Source organism: Oculina patagonica, chromosome 8, assembly GCF_052425735.1.
Source record: "Oculina patagonica isolate OP01 chromosome 8, crgOcupat, whole genome shotgun sequence".
Taxonomy (NCBI): domain Eukaryota; kingdom Metazoa; phylum Cnidaria; class Anthozoa; order Scleractinia; family Oculinidae; genus Oculina; species Oculina patagonica.
Genome location: NC_135765.1, coordinates 27653364 through 27670763, shown reverse-complemented (window position 1 = coordinate 27670763; position 17400 = coordinate 27653364). Strand labels below are relative to the sequence as shown.

At 38.0% G+C, this 17400-nt stretch overlaps 2 protein-coding genes across 2 annotated transcripts in view; both read left to right on the top strand.

Moving 5' to 3' along the window:
* The first annotated feature begins 2580 nt into the window (after positions 1-2580).
* LOC144663741 (uncharacterized) lies at positions 2581-13187 on the top strand. Its single transcript, XM_078524787.1, has 2 exons — positions 2581-2661; positions 12153-13187. The coding sequence occupies exon 2, from the start codon at positions 12192-12194 to the stop codon at positions 13155-13157; it is 966 nt and encodes a 321-aa protein (XP_078380913.1). The 5' UTR covers positions 2581-2661; positions 12153-12191; the 3' UTR covers positions 13158-13187.
* A 3328-nt stretch (positions 13188-16515) lies between these two features.
* Positions 16516-17400, top strand: part of LOC144664269 (uncharacterized) — a 40441-nt gene continuing 39556 nt past the window's right edge. Inside the window, exon 1 of the mRNA XM_078525375.1 lies at positions 16516-16581. The gene's annotated coding sequence lies outside the window, so the exon portion shown is untranslated. The remainder of the gene's footprint in view (positions 16582-17400) is intronic.

Genomic DNA, 17400 nt, shown 5'->3' with positions numbered 1-17400 from the left:
ACCAGCCTACAAGCTGCCTGTCTTTTATTTTAGTCCGTTGAGCAAGAAGCGGATAAACGCGCGCGTGGAAAAATGGCCGCGCGAAATGTCGGAGATAGACGCGCAAATAGAAAGGTTTTTACGCGGCCATTTTTCACCCGCGCGTTTTTTCGCGACCCCCGTGACGGACAAAGAAGATTGACTGCTCGAAGTCTATACTAGTATCGTGATACTGAACGGTAAATGCTTAAGACGGATTCCGTTGAAAGTTCGAGCAATGAGTGCAAAAATTAAGTACCAAAAATCTGCTCATATCACGGCAACATTTTGTACACTATATTTAAAAGAGCATTGTCACGATATTTTAAGGCATTTTTCTGATGACTTCCAAATTTAAGGAAACCTCAAAATAAAAGTTGTGTAATGTAGGAAAATGTAGGATCTCGGTAGTTGGGGGAGAGCGAAAAACACGGGCGAGCGAGGAAAAATACGGGGAGAGACGCCTCGTCCCCCTCGTTTTTTCCTCGCGCGCCCGTGTTTTCCCGACCCCCCTCAACTGCCGAGAGCCTGGAACAGGCTTTGTCTTAGTGACCCCACGTAAAATAGTTCTAAACGCTTGGTTGCCTAGTGTCCTTAATCCACGTGGCTTATGTGGCGTATTTAAATATGCTATACTGGTCTTTTGCCGAATCTTATTAGCCTGCAGTCCGCTTCAATGCGTTGGAAATCGAGCCCACTTTAATTACTAAAATAACCATTTCCTTCTCACAACTGGGGGAGCTCTTAGACAGGAGCCTTAAAAGGGAAATAAAAAATGGAAATGAGTTGACAAAAAAGGAACTGATGTGACTTAGCGCGCGCTACGAGTATAAGAACTGAGAAGGTCACTGTCTCTAGTTGCAGCGGCGAGATGGGGAGCGGGGCCAAACGATTGCCACTTTCGATTTGAAGCACAGTTGTCTGTGGAAGGGTTTGGCGGGATGGCAGGCTAGATTATGACGTGAACTAAATTTGGAGCGCAGGCCAAGAGGGATTTCATTACAAATAATTATTGATGAGTTAGTACCACGGAAACTGCAAAAACGCGCACTACCCATCCCCTGTTGGTAGGGTTTGACCAAAGCTAAAAAGTAGTATAAAAATTACGTGTGATGCTTGTTTCTTTCATTTAACAACTTTCAGAAGCCTGTAAGAGCATCCGTGAGCTTTTAGATAATTAGAACTGTATTATTAAGTATAATGTTTATATAGTACTACTAGAAGAATAAATAATAGACAATTAAAATATACACAGTTAGTATTAAGATCCAATTGTATTAGTAAAAACTGAATTTTGTAAGTACACTGTAACCTTAACCTTTGTAAGAATGTTATTTGTTAAAGTAGGCATTGTAATGCGTGATATCGTGATATTACTATTTAAAAAGAAATGTTTACAAAAGTAGTAAAGAAACAATTTAATAAGTATTGTAAGTAGCATTGTAAGTAGTGTATGTATTTGTGTTGTAAGAAGTGTTCTTTGCGTTGCAATAAATAAATTAAAAAAAAGATTAACAGTATGTTCTAACAGAGCTGTCATCTTAATGAAAGGCTGATAAACAGTACAAGAGTGAGTGTGCTCTTTAGTTAAAAATATTTTTTAGCCGGACAGGAATGAGAGTCGTTTCTAACATTTTTACATGCAATTTACACGTCTGCAAGTGTAGCAAGTGGTTTTACAAAGAAAAAATATAAATTACAAAATCACAGTGATGAGAAACGGGTGTAATCATCCCTGTATTAATCAGTCACGTGACAATAACCTGATCTTACAGAAAGTCCGAGATTACCTGAGGACAGGCGACTGACCCTCGGACCATCGGATAAATCCGGTTACGGTGAAAACAACAGTCCAGTCCCTGAACTCTCTCTTCCGCGCTCCCTAACCCCTATAAAGGGCGCGCAGAAGAATGTTCAGGAACTGGACTATGAAAAACATTGCACAGTGAACTCTTTGGGGAAATGTGTAGAGAAAGAAGACAGATTGCCTGGAAGTTAAAACTGAGGTTTTCCCTGCATAATAGTTTAGTAAGTTTATTTTCAGTGCTGTCCCAGTTTGTTAGTCAATATGACTAGTTAAGGGCCTCGAGCTTCGAAGTGCGTGGGAACGGAAAAACAGAATTAGTTTTAAAATAAACTTTTTATTCATGTAATTGTTATTGAGCAAAGAAACCAAAATGGTTCGAGTTTTGAAAAATGAAAAGACAGCGATAGCCGACAAGAAAGGGAAGGAAGTACATTAAAGACATCGTGACCCATTTCTCTGCTCCCCTGAACCGATCACGAGGCGAGACGTAAAAAAACACGCGAGAATCTGCAACTCGCGGGAGGCGCTCGTTACACAAGAAAAGCTGCTTGGTTGATAACAATTAACTGATTTATTCAGTCTCATGTACATTATTTTATTAGAAAGTACAGTGCAGTTAAAAAATAAACTCAAAAAGGGCAGGAATAGCAGGAAATAGAACAAAAGGAGATTTTCTTTGCCTTGTTGACTCTCCCTACCCCGGCAAGGTAATCACGTGATCAGTTTGACTTGCAGTGGTTTCGTTTTGGTTCGATGTTGGTTGTTTCGTACGCGTGTTGATTTTGTTGATTTGTCCGCTATCGTCGCCTGCATTTTTACCCAAAGGACTTAATAAGGTACGTAATCAAACTCATAATACTTATAAATATTGATGATCACAGTGCACAAGAACCGTTTAAAGTTCAGTTGGCTGTAATGTGCTGTGTTTCAAGATTTGCTTAGATTTGATAGTCGATCGACTCGGGTTTGTTTTATTCAGCTGCGCCTTTTATTAATGTCCTCATGACCCTCATGACATGTTAGCTTATTTCTTGGCTAATAATACGCCTTTTCTTCATGATAAGTATCGTTGTGATTGTTCTTTTCGTAGTAAGCGTTCGATTTTAATTACTACCTCCCGCCATTTTGAGAACAACTTGAAATATGGCGGGACTACGGTATTAAGGATATGGATCGAAATTCCTCACGAGTAGTATATAGTGAGCACATGCTTAATTTCCACCAAATGTTTTCATCTGTTGGAAAGGGGGCAACTGGGACATTGTAATCTTCTAGAATTGTTTCTCTAGTCCAAATATTTCATGATAACATAAATTATTATTCATTCAAAATATTTCTGTGTTTCTGATTGGCTATCGATCCCCGGCTAATTCCAGCTATTTGGCTAGCGCAGACCAAATTTGGAAGAAATTGCAATTATTGGATCGCAACCGTCCAATATCAAAAATTATTGGATCGCAACCTCGTTCTCAAGGATGATTATCCGATCGCAACCTCGTTCCCAAGAACCGCTGACGTCACGCGACTGAACGGCTTTGCTGCCGAGCAGGTTGAAAAGCGAAAATGGCCGTTAGATTTGAGCATTACGGAGAGGTAAAATTTAAAGTTATTAGAAGACAAGGAAAGTCAAAACACAGAAAAAGCAACGAAGGGGAGTCGATCGATTTTGAAAGCGTATCTTCAAGAAGAAAAGATCCCTGATCCACAGCGGAGGACTTGGAGCGGTTTTACGAAAATTCCACGTCGAAGTAAGCAAGAACGATGGAAACCTGTACTCGAAAACATCGCTTTGTGTCAACAGATTTAGCTTCAATAGACACTTCAAGCAAGTGCTAAATATCAACATTATAAAGGACAAGAAATTTAATGAAGGTAATCGAGTTTTTGAAGTTTAAATCAAATTTAAAAGCGAACGTTGTTGTGTATTTGTGTACTTTGCCCACTGTCAAAACCCTATTAAATTCATTTTGTGCATTTGGAGCTCTGGAAATATTTTGAATGAATAATAGAACAATTATTGAATTCGGCTTTCGTATTATATGAAGAATTATGCATATATACAACACCCTCCTCGATCTGCATAATTCTTCATATCATACTCAGCCTCATCCAATAATTGCTAATTATACCAAATAGAAGATAGTTCTGCCTGTTCTCAAACAAAATGCACACTGAAGGTCTAGAACAGCTTCTAGTGGATGCATGATCATGAGCTATTAAGCTGCTTTTCTAGGCCTGAAAAGTTCATTATGTTTCTATATCTTTTAACAGGACATTAAAAAACATCTACACGACATTTTTTGTTTAAATGTGGCATTAAAAACAATGAGCAGATCTTCAGGTTAAAAAAAACATACAGGGAATTACAGATTAGATCAGACTTTTTGCATGGATTCTGGACTCTTCATGTCAGATCGTTAATACTTAAAGGCTTCTAGTTGGATTCTAGGTATAGTTTTTAATTTTATGGTATATTTTTAATTTATTTCTTATATGATTAGTCTAGTAGGTAGATAGTTTCTTTTCTCTTTTTAATTGATTTGTAATTTGTAAATTTTAAAGTTTAATTGATTTATAATTTGTAAATTTCAACAAATGCACTTTAGATTATTTACATAGAAAAACTGCAATATATGTGTTAATTATTATTCTTTCAATTATGATGACGACTATATCAATGATGATTAGACTAAACAAAGTTCAGAGTACTCACCTTATGTGGACAAAATTTTTGAAAAACAAGCAATGAAACAAACCTTGAAAAATTGACACAAAACATCTACTAATTGTTGTAGTGAAACTATACCATGCAAAGTTTTAAAGTTATGCAGATTCAGACTTCACGAGAACTAGTGGCAAATTGACAGATTTAGCCAAAGAAAAAGCATGGATCGGAAGATTTGCATTTCCCTTTTCACCCCCTACAGAGCACAAAACTAATGTAAAAAGTTAACAATGATATGATATTGATATATGTATGACACTTGCCCTTTTTACCGAATGGTAATGAAGGTGTAGTGATCATTCTCGAAGTCACGTGTTTCCCTCACTCGACCACTCGCTCACTCCATTCTGATATTAAACCGCAATTAATTCATGCATTTAACAGTAAACGTGCTGACAGAAAGGTTCTTTAAAACGCCATTCAGCACATGTCAATCAAAAACAAATTATTCTACAACCTCGTTCCCAGGGTCTGTCTCTTTCAGGGAAAAAAGGTTGAATTTTCACAAAACAGATCGAAAGAGGATCAGTTACACTTATCCTCTGGTGATAAAAGAGAATATAATTCGCCGTACGAAGCCTCAGAGCATACGCTATCATGACCCGTTCGCATTCAAAGGCAAATGAAGTGAGATTGTGATATTACTGATACATGCTTGCCATCTGACGTGTTTACGTAAACACGACATTCATGGCACGTTTTTGTTTCGCATCACGTCATCTCGTGTCACGTCATCCGTTTTTCATCTTTTTGAGTCCAGCAGAAACGCACATCAAGTTCTCTCTAATTTTATTCGCTGCTCAAAATAACGCTATACGTGCTGACAGAAAAGTAAACATATTCACAAAACAAATTTACTTAATGCCAAAAAGGATGGAATCAAAGGTTACACTTAAATATTTTACGGTGAAAAAATAGAATTCGTGCTACGAAACCTAAGAGCACGAACCATCAATGTCGCAACTTTCATGGAAAATAAAACATTCAAAGGCAAACAAAGTGAGATTGTGTAACATGTTTGGACGCTTATTTGAAAGAAAAAAAACTATCAATGACCCATTGGCGCAAGAAAACATTCAAAGGCAAATTAAGTGAGATTGTGACGTTATTGATAGCAGCTAAACGACATGCAGTTACGCTTGTATTATCAAAATTGTACGCTTGCAGTGTGACGTGTTTTAGTTAACACGACATCCACAGCACGTTTTTCTTCCGTGTCACGTCATCTCGTGTCACGTTAGTATTGAACGATAGTAATAAAGTGAGATTGCGTTACATTATTGGACGCTTATTTGGAAAAAAAATTGGACGGTCGGCACTTCATCGAATTGCAGAATTACCATGAGGTTGCTCGAAGAGCCTTTGATTACCGAATGGTAATGAAGGTGTAGTGATCATTCTCGACGTCACGTGTTTCCCTCACGGATCACTCACTCACTCACACACTCCATTCTGATATTAAACCGCAATTAACTTATGTATTTAACAGTAAACGTGCTGACAGAAAGGTTCTTTAAAACGCCATTCAGCACATGTCAATCAAAACCAAATGATTCTCCAAACTCGTTCCCAGGGTCTCCCTCTTCCAGGGAACGAGGTTGAATTTTTACAAAACAAATCGAAAGAGGATCAGTTACACATATCCTTTGATCCGGTGATAAAAGATAATAGAATTCGCCGTACGAAGCCTCAGAGCATACGCTATCAATGACCCATTCACGTAAGAAAACATGCAAAGGCAAATGAAGTGAGATTGTGACATTACTGATGGCAGCTATCGCAGTTACGCTCGCCATCTGACGTAGTTAAGTAAATACGACATTCATGGCACGTTTTTGTTTCGCGTCACGTCATCTCGTGTCAACGTCATCCGTTTTTCATCTTTTTGAGTCGAGCAGAAACGCACATCTTTCTCTCATATTTCATTCGCTGCTCAAAATAACGCTATACGTGCTGACAGAAAGGTAAACATATTCACAAAACAAATTTACTTAATGCTAAAAAGATGAATATTTTTTGTGGTGAAAAAATAGAATTCGTGCTACGAAACCTGAAAGCACGAACCATCAATGCCGCAGTTTCCATGAAAAATAAAACATTCGAACGCAAACAAAGTGAGATTGTTTTACATTATTGGACGCTTATTTGAAACAAAAGCTATCAATGACCCATTGACGCAAGAAAACATTAAAAGGCCAATTAAGTGAGATTGTGATATTATTGATAGCAGCCATAAGCTATATGCAGTTACGCTTAACCCTCGGACGTACAAGGGGGGGGGGGTGGATGCCACCCCCCCCCCCATAAGGTTTTTTCCAAATTTTGAAAAAACGATTTATTCTACAATGCTGAAACTTTCAGTAGCTGTTCATTCATCCTCTGCGGAAATTTTGATATGTCAACCATGTGTCCATGGTATTTGACGTTGCCATGGCAACGTCATAAATACAAGCAGGTCTTGCCAAAAATCGTCATTTTTACCATTTTTCTTAATTTTTTCCAGTTTTTTAAAACAGAAGTGCAAGATGTGTTTATTTTTACGTTCCGTAAGCATTCTGGCTTGATTTTGCATCAATTTCCGTTATTTTCTGACTTTCTAAGAAAATGTTGAAATCCAAGATGGCGGATCCAAGATGGCGGCTCTAATGACGTCACGTGACGTCATATGACGTCACAGCCAATTAAAATTACGTCATATTGTAGAGTAAGCTAAGGGCTTTCTTCTCATCTCAAAATAATTTCGCTACGCCTTAATATAACGAAAACTCCGGGGAGGGGTTCCATCCACCCCCCCTTGTACGATGGTGGGGGTGTGAGTTTGCTTGTACGTCCGAGGGTTAAATTATTATAAATTTTTATTACGCTTGCCACGTGACATGTTTTAGTTAACACGACATCCACAGCAGCACGTTTTTGTTTCGTGTCACGACATCTCGTGTCACGTTAGTAATGAACGTTAGTGATAAAGTCAGATTGCGTTATATTATTGGACGCTAATTTGGATAACTTGGAAAAAATGCGAAGGTCGGCACTTCATCGAATTACCATGAGGTTGCTCGAAGAGCCTTTGATTAGCGAATGGTAATGAAGGTATTAAAATGACTTTTGAGACTTAAATTTCACTCACTCACTCCATTCTGATATCAAACCGCAATTAATTTATGCGTTAAGCGGTAAACGTGCTGACAGAAAGGTCCTTTAAACACTTCAAGCACATGTCAATCAAAAACAAATTATTCTCCAACCTCATTCCCAAGATCGCTCTCTTCGGAAACGAGGTTGATCAATATTTACAAAAGAAATTTTTCTAAATGCGAAAGGGATCAAAGGTTATTACACTTTATTCTAGTGGTGAAAAAATTCGCTCTACGAAGCCTGAGAGCACAAGCCATCAATGACCCATTCTCGCAACTCCCATGAAAAAGAAAAAACATTCAAAGAGGCAAATGAAGTGATATTGTGACTTACTGATGGCTGGTATGAGATACATGCAAATTCGCTTGCCAGGTGACGTGATTTAATTAACGTTTCAGCTATCGCGGCACGTTTTTGTTTTGCGTCACGTCATCCGTTTTCAGTGGTAAAAAATCGCTCTGCGAAGGCTGAGAGCACAAACTATCGATGACCCATTCACGCAACTCCCGTGAAAGAAAAGAAAACATTCAAAACGTTTCATCTTACTGGAAAAACACGAGTTCCATAGCACGTTTCTGTTTCGCGTAACGCCATCTCGTGTCACGTCATCCGTTTTTCATCTTTTTGAGGCGAGCAGAAACACGACGTGCTCAGGTGCATCTTTCTATCAAATTTCATCGGCTGCTCAAAAATAACGCTTGTCGCTGCCCGGTACGTATACAATATATGTACCGCTGACAGAAAAGTAATTGAAAACTCACTTCAGCGCATCCAAGACTGTAAAAAACATATTCAAAGGTTACACTTTATTTTGGTGGTGAAATAAATAGAATCTGCGCTACGGAGCCGGAGAGCACAAAGCATCAGTGACCCATTGATGCCACTCACACATAAAAAATAAGCATTTAAAGGTAAATAAAGTTACATTACACCGTTACATTATTGAACGCTTATTTGAAAAAAAGTGAACTACGGCACTTCACCGAATTACCATGAGGTTGCTCGAAGGGCCTTTGATCTGAAATGTTGATACCGATACTATGATCTCATTGACTAAGCAAGTATGTCACATGATTTCTTTGACCAAATATAGTCCGTATGACACTGTAAATGTGGATTATTCTTCATTTTTATTTTCTGAGTTGCAACAGATCAAAGAAGCCAAAGATTTTAATTTATTGACAAAAAAGTTACTCAGGCCCTGCTCAATATCAATGAATGAACAACAGGTGCTGACCAGAAGACTGCAGGCTCTTTTTATGTATGCAGTATCGAAGGGGTATCAAAAGCACAATATTTTATGTGAGAATTAACATTTTTCAAAGTTGGCAAAGTATCCTAATCGCTGTAAAGAATATTTGGTATCCAGTATCAGCCCATCCTTATCAAAACTCACAACAAGACTCACCACCACTTAATGTGGCAGTTACAAATGCACACAACACTGGTAATGTGAAGGCTTGATTTATTAATTTCGCATAGTTCATAGCAAAATCGTGCCACACACCACTCTTTCCCCTTCTTTGGCTCTGTCTCACATGATTTTTGACAATGTGTATTTCTAGATTTTTAAGTATTGTATGTTTACTAGAATTCTTTTTTTAGTGCCTGAATAAGTCCACTATTATCTAATTTTCACTCCTTGTATTTTAGGCGTATCATAGAGAATTTAACAAAAGATTCCAAATGATAGTTACCCTTGTCAAATATACATACATACCTACATACATACCTTATTTTAAATAGGTTAAAAACTACAGGCAGCCAGAGGCAGCCTGTTTTAATACCGATTCAGGAAAAAAACGGAAGTTGCATGGAAGCGAGGCTAAGTGGCCCTCGCCACTTATTATTATTATTATTATTATTATTATTATTATTATTATTATTATTATTATTATTACTATTATTATTATTATTATTAAACCAATCCTGTTAGTTGTGGCAGGATGAAGGGCTTGAACCCCAGACCTCAGGAAAAAAACACCAGTGTCCTAAACCACTTAGCCACGCTGCCTCCTTTATTAATGTGCAGGTGGGGGGGGGGGGGGGGAAAGAAAGTTGGCACTTTTCTTTGACGACATAGTGGTGCCGGGAAGCGGTGCAAGTCTTTGTCAATCAAGCCGTTGCTAAGAAAGATGTCACCCAAAGTTTTGTTTTTCTAAGAAATATTAAAATATATCAATAGCTGTGTTTGATGTTTCATGCCGCTGAGACGTTTTTGCATTTTCAGCCAGATTTCTCACCTGATGTTTCACGTCACTGAGAATGTTTTGGCAGCGTGGAATAACAAGCAAACAATTGCCAGAATGGTCACCATTATCACTGTTTGTTGTTTTGATGTCTTGCGAACATCAAAGCAGCAAACAAAATGCAAATAGCTATTGTGTTTTGTGCACAATCAAGACCAAAACATGCGAACTAAACAATGAACTATGTCTAGCTATGCTATACGGTGCCCGGCACTGCTATGATCATTTTTTGAGTTGTGTAACAAAGGAAGTTTCTTTCACCCCTGCTAATGTGCAATTCCAGAAAGTTTTCATACTCACCCAAGGGAAGTTGGGAACTTCGATACAAAGTTCCCAACTTCAGCCCGAATTGTTAAAAACCTTATGTAATTATGTTATCAAAATGGGCTTTGCTACGCTAAACTGTTGGAAAAAATGTCATAAAAATAAAAAACTTTTATGTTCAGCGAGCCGTAAACATGTTTCTCGAACAAATTAGTCTTCCCTGCCTCGTCTAGTCGCGTCGGCTTAAAATCAATTTTACATATCATCCAGAACCAGACCATCCAGAAGACAAACGGAGAAGACTTGAAATTGAAGATTATACCTCACAGAAATCGTTAAATATGTGTTTTCATACAAAAAAGTTAACATTTGAGCAAATTTCTACATGCATAAAATTTATTTATCGGCAAATCACTTGCGTGATCGCTGATGCGAAACGTCTTGCACTTCAAGCTACTTCAACTTTCCTTGACAAGTTCTAAAATCTTCGAGTTTAGAAATCGCCATGACTTTCGAGCAACATGTCTTGTTTCTCCTCAACTACCAAACTTGGAAAGTTCAGTCGGGCCGAAGTTGGGAACAAAGTTTCCAATTTCCCAACAAACTTCGCAAAGCGGGCGGCCAAAGTAAACTGAAATCAACTGTAAAACATCTCGTTCAAACATCTAATGAACCGGTACAAGTATGTACTTTGCTGTTAAAAGCAACTTCGATCGACAGCTAAAACAGAATAAGAGCGTGCCATTCCGTGACAGTTTGAAAACTCAATTAGTTCTTGTTTGTTGAATAAAATTTACGTTGTGAATGAACCAAAATCTTTGTTGAACAGTTCTGACAGGAAACAAATTCTCCAGGTGTACTGCGCTTTAAAGAACTTTCCCGAAGAGATTGTTTTTGATTTGATTCGTTTATTACTTAGTTTATTACAGTACTTTTCGTTCAATGACTATATGGAGACGTGGCTTTTTCGAGAAAAACAAGGGTATCGTGCTATGTTCGTTTTAAAAAAAACAAAGGTATCATGTTACAAAAGTGAGAAAAACAACGGTATCATGTTACAGTGTTTTGCAAATAGCCAAAAGTATTCCCTAACAAACAAAAGTGACACGTTACGGTTGCTACAAAGCTAGCAACAAAATGACCGCTTTAAACAGAATAAGAACGTGCCATTTTGTGACATTTTGATAATTGAATTAGTTTTTTGTTTTTCAATAAATGATGAAAATTTACGTATTGAATAAAACAGTTCTGATGTATCAAAATGCACGTAATGTTTTTTGTGCAAAAAAGTGACTACGTGGGCCGCCATACACAAATAGCCCAACCCATGGCATAAACCATCCCAACAGGACAATCACCCAATTTCACCCCAAACCACCCCATAAATCGAAAAAATAACTCCTGCACGCTAAGCGTGCATATGTTTTAGCTGAGTCTGTGAATTTAAGCTATCTTTTGTTAGAAAAAGTTTGGTTCGATACCAATGAGTCTATTTCCTCACGCTTCACACATCTAGGTTACACACATGACAATATTAGCCCAGTGAGAGCACGCATAAAACAGTGAAGGTTCTTTAAAGAATGCAGTGTTGAAGTGGGCCTTGAATTTTCGAATAATTTCTTGATTAAATAATCAGCATAAATTGCCCTTTTTTATAAATAGGCTGTTGAAAGTAAAACATTAGGTGCAATGGTGGCCTGTACAAAACATCAGTCACAAGCATTGGTCACCATGCTTCTGTATATCTTTGGAATATTATTTAGGGGTAAGGGACATGTCTTGCCTGTTTTTCACAGTGGCCTGTGCTTGTGACCTGCACTTTGTACCAACCGATGTTTTGTCCAAATAGCAAACACCCATGTTTCATGTGATCCTTACCATTCAAGATATGTCCTCAAATAAATCTTTTTATACTTTGAACTGCTACTTTAACATACAGAATATTGCTTTCTAGTTTTGAAAAGGTTGCCCTGAGACAAGGAAAGGTGTGAATATGGCGAGGAGGAACAAAGACAAGACAGTGAAGTGCAATGTTTGTAAGAAATGTTTTTATCACCAGTCAAATTTAAGGAGACATCTGACGATTCACAGTGGTGAAAACCCGTTTAAATGCAGTCAATGTGACAAGTGTTTTAACCAAGCAGGAACTTTGAAAAGTCACCTCAAAATTCACAGTGATGAGAGACGCTACAAATGTACACAGTGCGACAAATGCTTTAAACAGTCAGCGGGTTTGTTTCAACACTCGAAGGTTCACAGTGGTGAAAAAGCCCACAAATGTACTCAGTGTGGCAAGTGCTTTAAACAGTCATCAGGTTTGCATCAACACCTGAAAACCCACAGTGGTGAAAAACCCCACAAATGCACTCAGTGTGGCAAGTGCTTTACTGAGGCAGGAACTTTGAAAAGCCACCTCAAAATTCACAGTGATGAGAGATCCTACAAATGTACTCAGTGTGACAAATGCTTTAAACAGTCTAGTGGTTTGCATCATCACCTAAAGATTCACAGTAGTGAAAAGACCAACAAATGTACTCAGTGTGGCAAATGCTTTAAACATTCACCAAATTTGCATCGTCACCTGAAAATTCACAATGATGAGAGACCCTACAAATGTACTCAGTGTCACAAGTGCTTTCGTCAGGCAGGGCATTTGCAAAGTCATCTGAGAACTCACAGTGGTGAGAAACCCTTCAAATGCACTCACTGTGACAAATGTTTTACTCAGCGTTCAAATCTGTTACGTCATAACAGATCATTTCACAGTGATTTGCCCCACAAGTGCAGCCGATGCAGTAAAGGCTTCAAAGATGACAGTGGTTTAAAGAGACACAGATGCAAGAATATATCCTTGGAAGACAGGGAGAAATACACCTGTTGGATGTGCGGTGAATTTTGTCACAACGTTTGTGGAATATTGTATCATATGTACAAACATGGTATGAGAAAAGATGATTAGTTAGGTGGTTCTAATTGTAGTGACCAAGGTTCAATGCAATAATGTCTCATGGAACTATGTATTGAATTCTGTTCTGTAAAGGGGGTAAGACAACCCAATTTTCGCGATTTTGATAGGAATTGGTGTTTTAATTATTTTGAAAGAAAAGAAATTGCTAACCGATAACGTTTATCAATTAAACGCGGTACAAGAGTACCTTATTGTTATTCCTATTTTTGCGATTTTCGTTATTTCAAAAAGCGCCGCAATCAAAGATCCTCCAAAAAGTCCACGAATAAGTGACGCAAAATTTAATACAATAAACTGTTATGTCAGTTTACATGGTTATCCGTGTTCACGCTCACTTTCTCAGAATCATACAACTGTGTAGTATAACGATGAGCTTTGTAGCAAACGAGCATGTCTAACTGTTTTTAGTTTTGTTTTGCTATGGCTCTTTTGAATTTTTTTGTAAAATATAACTTATAATCTGTAGCGCCGATTCTTAGACTACCGCTTTGTTAATTCGGATCAGTCTCCTTAAAATGTCTTCAAAATTTTGTTCCTTTCAATAGGAGATTTCACGTGCATTTCAATTTCTGGAGAACTAATGAATTGTAAAGTTCAGATACTAGGCAAAAGTTTTTATTCACCAAATTTGAAGGATGTTTCTGAGCTAGAAAGTGTTCAGTTTCGTTTTTTATTATTTGTCTGCAAATTGACGTGGTTCGTGGGAAAATTTATAGACAAATGTATGGAAAATTAAAAACGTAACTGAACACTTCCTAGCCTAGCCCAGAAACATCCTTCAAATTTGGTGAATAGAAGTTTTTGCCTAGTATCTAAACTTTACGATTCATTTGCCTAGAATCTGAACTTTAGTATTCGATTTTTGAAAACAATGTTTGCCTCCGGATTCCCATACAAACACTGTAGTTTCTAACCGCGTGGCCTACCCGTCAAGAGTTCGGCGAAAACCACGATAAGGCCTATTTGAACCTTCAATTTTCGCCAAATGAAGATCCCACGGATATAGCTGTTAATAACGTATGTTGACTGTAGTTAAATGCTAAAGGGAACGGAAATTACATGGAGCTGGAATCAATTTCTGTATTCAAAATTTTGACGTTTAGTGCTCCTTATAAAGAGAAGTGTTTGCAGTTGCGTTTAAAAGTAGCGTTATATTGTTTTATATGAAACCTTGCTGGCGTAATTATCTTGTCAGTTTTAAGGACGTTAGCATTCCAAGAATATTATAACCACAAGTAAGAGTTCATGTTTACAACTGTTTATGAATATGATTTCTTGTATCCGTTCATTGTATCAGTGACTTTCAACGAGTTTTGTATCTTTCTTAGATAACTCTGTAAAGTTTTAAGTTTGTGAGACCATGGTCTTAATTTTCTATCTTTTTGACATGAACTGTTACGTTTAGATCACTCTGAAGTAGGTTAACTTCTGTTATGTTAGAAAATCATATATAAAACCGTTTTGTTGTTGATAATAAATACATATACATTAGTGAGAACTGAGGCTCTTTTAGGGGTTTCAGGGAACAGGTGGATATTAAAATTTACTTTTTGGGAACATAGAAATCAATCGAAAGTAAAAACAAACTTCATAGACAGGTATTTTATTTAAGTTTGTTGGAAGCTCTTGTTAATGTGGACCTACTGGTACTAGCCTGCAAGTAGCCTGTCTTTTATCGTAGTCCGTCAAGCGAGAACTCGATAAAAGCGCAAGTGGAAAAATGAACGCGAGAAAACTCGGAGATAGACGGGAAAATGAAATGGTTTCGGTCGTCCAGTTTTTCACTTGCGCGTTTTTTTGCGTCACTCGCGACGGACAAAGAAGATGGGAAGTTTGTAGTCAATACTTGTATCGTGATACTGAACCTAAAACAGCATGCAGTGTCTTTCTACCATTTAGAATTTTATTTGAAAATTATGCTCAATTTGACTAACACTCAACATTTTTACAAAACCCAATTCAGTTCTCATTTCTCGTGACTGACATCATTCCGTTATCGTCCGCGTAATGTATGCACGCAATGCGTGCCCTTTTAATGTTCATCATAAGAATTTTGTTTGCCCAAGGCCTAAATTAACATCCATCTTCTAATAATTGTTTCACTGCCTTTCCACGTGTGGAGAACGAATCAAAATAATATAACAGTAATCTGTTTTACAACTATTGGGTTGGACTCAAGCGTCGGTATTGATGTGGAAATGACATGGTGCTTGGTTCTTTGACAAAAGAAGTTTGTTTAATTTACAGAATGTTCTAACAGAGCTGTCACCTTTTACAATAAGAAAATTTAAATAACAAAATCACAGTGTTGAGAAACGTGTGTAATCATCCCTGTATTAATCAGTCACGTGAGAATAACGCGATCTTACAGAAAGTCCGAGGTTACCTAGGGAGAGGAGACTGGACCTCGGACCATGACCGGTGAAAACCATAGCCCAGACCCTGAACTCTCTCTTCTGGGCGCCTAGACTTTCTCAAAGTCGGTTTCCGTCGCTCGCTTCCCGCGACGTCATCGCTCTATTGCAACTTCATTGCTCGCTATCGCGACTTCGGCGCTCAAAAGAGTCGACTTGTGGCAAGTCTAACGCGCGCCCTAACCCCTATAAAGCGCGCGCTGAAGAGAGTTCAGGAACTGGGCAATGAAAACCTTTGCACAGTGAATTCTCGAGTGAAAATTTTAGAAGAAAAATTCCGGGGGGGGGGGGGGGGGGTGGACGGGAATCGCATATAAAAGAGACGGGGATGCCTCGCATAGGGGTGAAATTTCGGATTTTGGTCTCTTAGGGTGTTCCGGACATGACGCCAGTATTTTGAGCCGTAAAGGTCTCGTTTAGGGTTCCTCGCGAAAAAAAAACAGGTAAGAGCCTCAAGCTTCAAAGTGCGTGGAAACGGAAATACCAGGAATTTTAATAAACATTTACTACATGCAGTTGTTGTTGAGCAAAGAAACGAAAATGGCCTGATCTTTGGAAAAGGAAGAGACAGCAATAGCCGATAAGAACGAGAAGGGAGTATATAAAAGACACCGTGACCCATTTTTCGGCTCGCGTAAGAATCTCGCAGAAGACGCAACACTCACGAAACTCGAGGGAGGCGCTCGTTGCCCAAAAAAAGCTGCTTGGTCGATATATAACAATTAACGGATCGATTCAGTCTCATGTACATTATTGTAAAGAGAAAGTACAGCGCAGTTAAAAAACTCCTCAGGGGCAGAAATTACAAGAAATAGAATGAAATGAGATTTTCTTTGCCTTGTTGACGCTCCCTACCCCGGCAAGGAGATCACGTGATCAGTTTGACTTGCAGTCTTGCAGTGGTGTCGTTTTGGTTCGATGTTGATTGTTTCGTACGCGTGTTGATTTTGTTGATTTGTCCGCTATCGTCGCCTGTATTTTTACCCAAAGGACTTAATAAGGTACGTAATCAAACTCATAATACTTATAAATATTGATGATCACAGTGCACAAGAACCGTTTAAAGTTCAGTTGGCTGTAATGTGCTGTGTTCCAAGATTTGCTCATATTTGATAGTCGATTAACTCGGGTTTGTTCAGCCGGAGCCTTTTATTTATGTCCTCGTGGCATGTTAGGTTATTATTTTGGCTCACAATATGCCTTTTTCTTCTATAAGTATGGGTGTGATTGTCATTTTCGTAGCAATCAGTTTCTTCGACCTGCATGTTCTACCTCCCGCCATCTTGAAAATATTACAACTTGAAATATGGTGGGACTACAGGATAAAGGATATGGATCGAAATTCTTCACGACTAGCATTAATTATAGTGAGCTAATACTAAATTACTCAAGCCCAAATATAAACAATAGCCTTCATTTAATGGGAAAATATGCACCCATATTTGTCTGCGAACATTATTTGTTCCAAGAAGCGATCATGCAGTTTTTCCAAGAGTGTAGCACAAGGAAAACTGTTACCCTCTGAGGAACAGATAATATCCAAGGACAAAATAATATTTGTGCATGTTTTTGAAGCGAAATTAAGGCTATTGTTTTTTTATTCTTCAAATATTTTTACATAAGGCCACTTACTTTGGCAGGCTTTCTCTCAAAGCTTTAAAAAAATTTAAATAATTCTGTTGGCATTCAAGACGTTTAATTTTTTTGATCAGGCTAATAACTGAATGTGCAATTGTATATCACAAAGGTCATAATCTGTGGAATATCACTTGGGGAATATCACTCGGATGTTCCCAAATTTTAGTTGAGACATATTGTTT

What these genes read in the sequence shown, in the direction of transcription:
- LOC144663741 (XM_078524787.1), top strand. Translation starts at nt 12,192, where the DNA reads ATGGCGAGGAGGAACAAAGACAAGACAGTGAAGTGCAATGTTTGTAAG.